Genomic DNA, 6,000 nt, shown 5'->3' on the forward strand with positions numbered 1-6,000 from the left:
CGTCTTATTAAAGTGGTTCCTTAGCAGATGCTCTGAAGGAGAGGAGTAGTTAACAAGAGGCAGCTTATGCAGCCGGGTAGATACCAGCAGAGCCGCACTTTGTGAGGGCGATTGAGTGACCAGGAAAGTTAATCCTGGGTGTCTGTTCACGTTGTCTTCCCCAGAGATTTCCTCCACCTCCTCGCCTCGGAGCCACGAGGCAATCCGAGAGCAAACTGACATCAGCCCTCATTCTGAGCTTGGCACATCTTCAGAGCAGCTACTGTTGTTCTGCCAAAAGGAAGTGGAAATTGAGATAAATGTTTCAATACTCAGATGGAAAAAAGTCCATTTTTACACCACGTCCCTTTTGAAAAACCACATTCCTCAGAAGCGAAGTTTATTGTTTCCTTTTGTGAGAGTTTGCTTTTTCTTTTTTCTTAAGACGTGGTATTTAAGAGTGGTAATTGAGTTCAGATTTTAGAATGTGCTGTTTCCACTCTGCATGTCATTAAAATAAAATATTACCTTTCATGAAGTCTCTTTGGGAGTGTCTCTGGTGTGCTCTGTTCCGTGGTGTGCGGAGTGTCAGCCTGAAAAAAGCGTCGTGCAGGATCTAACCGTGGATGAACATCGATCCTAGAATCCTCTAGGGATCTGTCGTGTTCTGGAGTGTTCAAAATGTGCCTCGTCTGTGCTGGTCTGTTTATAATTTTGTCACTTACACGTAGCATATGTAGTTTACGTCCACAAAGTCACTGTGTCCTCGTGGTCTTGTCTTTCCCCCAAGGAGCCCAGCTAGAGCAGTTTGCAGGATAAGAACCAACTGTCGCAAGAGCTGTGAGTACTAGAAGTAGGGTTTTGTCAGGCATTTATTTTTGAAGACGTCAGTTATCTTCTGAAAAGTATTTTGGGTTGGAAACAGTGTATGTGAATCTTTTCAGAAGGTGTGTTCTGATAACAAGTTTGTTTTACGTCTCACCTCACCTTTCGGGTACTCGAGTAGAAAGAACATTTGGTGATGAATGTCATTCTCTCACCCCATATGCATCGCAAAGGGTCTCACTGTATTTTGTTCTACTGCGGGTACATAGAAAATTCACTCTTCTATCAGATTAGCGTTGAAATGAGTTTCACAGCAGGTCTTGGAGTTGGGTACAAAGATTGAAGTGCATTTGAATTTTAAATTTGCAAACCTAACATAGTTGCTTCCCCAAAGCGCTCAGTTCTTTGTTGGCTCCTTCAAGTTTACTGGGTTACTATGGGATACTGCTCGGTATCTCCGAGAATCCTAGTTGAGCTCCTTTTCCTCCGCTGTGATCTCATTGATATTCTGATATTTCCTCTAGATCAAGAGGAATGGTGTTTGGACCAGCCAATTTAGGGGAAGATGCAATTAGAAACTTCATTGCAAAACATCGTTGCAACTCCTGCTGCCGGAAGCTCAAACTCCCGGGTATGCCCCGAACAATTCTATTTCTCTCTGAGTAAATCTCTCCTAGAACAACATCCATTGTAACCTGGGATAGAGTTGAAAATCTCAATCACATTTTTATCTCATTCACAGTCGAGGCCTGACTTTCTGACTGCAAATTTCTCAAGTCTCTGAAGGGATTACAAGGACTGGGGATTTACTTCAGGTTCTGCCAAAATGTGATAAAACAACATTGGGCCCAATTCTTGTCACAGTCTCTCCAAGGGGAGAGGTTTACCGACTTAATTGGGGTAAAATTGAACGGAGGCGGGTTCCCCCACCCCCACCCCTCCTGCTCTGAGTCCTGTGTGGCGTCCACAGGATTTCAATTCTTATTTACTCATTGGACACTTGGGACCATGAAGGATCTGGGGACACAACAGCTGTCAATTAAAGTAGTGCCGTTCACTACAAAAAACCTGCCACGTTAAACATATATTGCAATGCATGTTTTCAAAAATCTGATTTGATAATATGGCACACTTTTTCCGGAACTGATATAGTCACCGCAGACAAATATTCTTAGCATAAAAGCAAGCAGCTGGACGTCTGTGTCCCCAGGCTGGCAGTCCCAGCTCTGTCGAATTCTTCTCTTTTATTCCAGAACGGATGCTTCATGTCCGTCCCTGCTTGTTCACTATTTTTCTTAGGTCATACCAAACTTGTCCTTAGACCGGAATCTCACATTTTAAGCCGAGTAGCCCTTCCTGCCTAAGAATAAATGACCAAGCCCGGAATCGGAAATCAGTAAAAGATCATCATCCTTTGTAGCTTGGGATGGAGTAGGTGTAAATTTACAACAAAGAAGGGCAATTTCTAATCTTGTTGGAGATAGAGGTAGGACGTCGAGAAGCTCTCATGGGCATGGCATAGTCAAAGACGGGGATGGGGAGCAGGCTTCTAGTTCCAGTGGGAATTAGCCTGCCAGCCAGGGCTGTCAACGGGGGAGCCGGTGGGGGTGGGCAGATCGGACTGGAGTGGCAGAGAGGGGGACCGTCACTCTCATCTTGGGGCAGCTCAGAACCCAGTCTCACAGTGGCATGGCAGACTTAGGCAAAGAGATCAGTTCACAACACATTGGACATGCTGCCCAGGGGCTTCCTCTCTGGAAGACACGGGGACTGTATCTGATCAGCCGGGAGAACAGGAGGCGGGAGGCATAACTCGCTGCTTCCATCCGTGAGCTCAAGTTAGCTCTTCTGCATGATTAAAGTTGAGATCATTTTTTTTTTTTAACCCATGATGGTGGGTGTTGAGTAACTCAATAATTCCTCCACGTATGGGCTTAATTTTTGTTTTCTTTCAACACTATAGTTAATGCATTTAAGTGGAAATTAGGAATATCCCCATTTATTCAGACATTTGGTAATATGAATATAAAAAAAGCTTAGTTAGGAAAACAGAACTGCAGGTGATATTTCTTTGCTCTTGATTATGGTTTTTTTTTTTTTTCTCCCTCTCTTTAAGGAAAGGTAGTTCAGAATAGAGTATAAAAGCTTGGAATCCAGAGCCAGATAGTTGAGCTCATATCCCACTAATGCGTTTTACTAGCTAGGGAACTTCAGGCCTTGATTTTTCTCATCCATAAACTGAGTTTAATAACACCTAGTTCCTAAAATTGATGTGAAGATTGAAGCAATATATGCATAGGTCCAACAAATGTTGGTTATCAGTTAACTATAATATGTATTAGTTTTATATCCAGATAATCCCCTTTTAACATTAAAAAATAATATTGGGAATATACATTTAAGGTTAACAAACTTAATCATTACAACCTGGTCCTGTGCATCTTTGAGCAATGAAAATGCCCTGTTTCCAGGCTGGCCTCACTCAACTCCAGCCAGATTGTGCCTTCTAGGGCGCAGTGTGTGGAATCTAGCAATCACATCTTCCCTCCCCTGCCCCTACAGCAGCACTAGGGAGTTAGGGTGGCACACAGACTCTGGGGCCAGGGGAGAGGGGTAGTCTGGACATGGAGGGCTCGAGTTTCACATATCTGCCACCTGAGGAAGCAAGCTGGGTCCTTTCTTAGCACTTGGCCAGACCTAAAGTTCATTTTATCCGTGTGGACACTGCCTTCTTAAGGATCCCCTGTAACTGTCTTCATTGTTTTCCTTGCAGATTTAAAAAGAAATGACTATTCCCCTGGAAGGATAACTTCCACTTTTGGACTTGATATCAAAATGGAACCCACGGAGGGGGCTCTGGCAAGGAACACGGAGAGGAACTCTCCAGAAGATGTCACACGACTGTAAAAAGAGAAGGAGAAGCGAGAGGATTCCAGCCGTTGCCCTCCTTCCCGTGATATCTTTGGCAACAGAGGTGGATTGGAGTAACGTAGGTGACACCAGAGCCTCTGTCAGGATGGCTTTACCCTGTGGCCCTCCTTGAGACACGCCTTCTGAGCCTCAAGTCTCACCTGCCGAAAGACCTCACTGGTGTCTGATGAACGGGTTCTCCCAGATACTGACCTGGGCGCATGGTGCTCTGCATGCGCTCATCCTCCTGCAGTTTGGTGGGAAGACACTCAGATGATCCAGTGGGAAGACTGCTCCTTCCTACCTCATTGCTTTAGCTGGTGGCTTAGAACCCCTGGAGCAGGACGGGTGGGGGGGTGGGCACCAAAGAACCAGGGAAATGAATTTAATTTATTTTCTCACTGTGTGTGCTGACTCTTTGCCCCCACTGCTGTTTGTTACCTCATCCGCATATTGTGTTTTTGTGTGGACGTGGATATAAAAACCATCTGACTTCCTTTCTCCTTTCCCACGGCAGAGGGCTTTGAATAGCAACAACCAGCAAAGCAATGGAATGGGGAATGGGATGTGTTTGCACAGATGAGACCATACTCCTGCATGGTCTCACCAGTTAAAAAGGTAGTATCCTGGTGAAATCTAGATGCATTTGAGGTTTTTTTTTTTTTTTTTTAATTAGTAAATCACAGGATGCCTGGACATTTCAGGTTTTTTTCTGGAAGAAAGGAGAAAGGAAATCTAAAACAAATGCTCCTGCATGCTTTAAAATATATATATATATATATATATTTTTTTTTTTTTTTTTTTCTTAAAGGGGAATGAGGATATGCAGAATTAGGAATTACCAAAGAAGTATTTCCCCTTCCCTTAAGCTCCGGGGTACTATCAGTTAGCATTGACTAGGCCAACCTCTAAAACACGACTCTCTTTTCCAAAGCTGTGCATATAATATCATGGGCTAAGTTACTCTATCAGGTCCTCTGGGGAAAGATGGGGTTTCTTACTGAAAACTTGCTTTGAAGGTGTTCACTTCATTCCAGTGCAGAACGCTGGTGGCTTAAAAGAGTGCCCCGGGGTGCATTTTAAGTTTGGTCTCAGAACACGCCAATCAGTTTCTGAGGCCCAGAGGAAGGCTCCCAGGACGGTGCACTGCACAGAACCTTTGGGGAAGCAGCCATCCCTCTTTTGCACCCTCTTTTGCAGAACAAGCAGGGACTTTCACACAAGGAGAGAGTGGAAGGGCTTGAAACTCCTTTTTATCTTTAGCCTTTACATGAGCTGGTTTGCTTAACCCACCTTCCTGTATTTCCAGGTTATACCTCAGGGGACATGTGGCCCGAGCACACAGGGCTGGAGAGCCACAGATTTAATTTGCCAAGGGTTGCAGTTGGTTCTTAGGCGATTTGCAAGGAAATAATTTGTACCCCTTTTACTTTTGGTCTTGGAAGTGGTGGTGGGGAGGACATTTGGGTGATTTCTAGATTGACAATGGGGATAAAATATTAATGCTTTTTTTCAGGACCTAACTGCTTTATCCTATTCTGCAAATCACTAAGGGATCTATCGGGTGCTGCACTGAACTGTGGAAAGAGGCAGTTTTACTATCCAAGAGCCAAACTAAAGGCACTCATTGATTGGTCAAATATTTGTCACCTGGCATGGAACTTGAAAACAAATGCATTGTGATTTCAAATGCCTGTGTTGTACCTCGTCTTTTCTTTTCTCTTCTTTTCTTTTCCTCTTCTTTTCTTTCAGAAAAGCCACCAAAATAATATACTTATGAAGTGCTGATCAGAGATCCCCATAGGATTGCTTGCATGCAAAAACTGATGTGACAGTCATGACTTTTGAGTGATTCATGACCACAGAAGGGTGGATGTCCATTCATTCATTCGGTCAGTTTTATTTTATTCGGTCAGATTTTTACCAAAGTGCCTTCTCTGAACTGTGTGAGCAATGAGGATGCAATGAACGGAGCATTTCTTTGCCCTTAAAAAGCTTTATGTCTCGTGTTTCTTTCTTTTTTTTTCCTTTTTTTCCCTTTGGTACCAAGTTTGGATTTCTGGTTAATACTTAAAAAAAAAAAAAAAGAGCCCTGATTTCTGTGGAGAATGTTGGATCCAGTGATGTGTCCCATGCTTCCTCTGCCAATGGGTAGTAGGTTCTGACTGGAATAAGTGAATTAGGGCAAAAAGAAGACCTAGCTAGGGCTGGTTTTAGGAACCACTCAGGAAAAACAAAAGTCTACAATCCTTGCATGAGCACAAAGCCCATCTCACACATGGGATC

The 6,000-nt window shown here is 43.7% G+C and overlaps 1 protein-coding gene across 2 annotated transcripts in view; it reads left to right on the plus strand.

Moving 5' to 3' along the window:
- The window catches only part of TRPM6 (transient receptor potential cation channel subfamily M member 6), a 125,627-nt gene extending 121,574 nt beyond the window's left edge, over positions 1-4,053 (plus strand). For both annotated transcript variants that reach the window (XM_055311216.1, XM_055311217.1), the window contains exons 38-39: positions 1,329-1,435; positions 3,578-4,053. In XM_055311216.1, coding sequence (XP_055167191.1) covers positions 1,329-1,435; positions 3,578-3,711 — 241 coding nt within the window. In that variant the 3' untranslated portion in view covers positions 3,712-4,053. The remainder of the gene's footprint in view (positions 1-1,328; positions 1,436-3,577) is intronic.
- The last annotated feature ends 1,947 nt before the right edge of the window (positions 4,054-6,000 follow it).

This window comes from Nyctereutes procyonoides, unplaced genomic scaffold, assembly GCF_905146905.1.
Source record: "Nyctereutes procyonoides isolate TBG_1078 unplaced genomic scaffold, NYPRO_anot_genome, whole genome shotgun sequence".
NCBI lineage: Eukaryota > Metazoa > Chordata > Mammalia > Carnivora > Canidae > Nyctereutes > Nyctereutes procyonoides.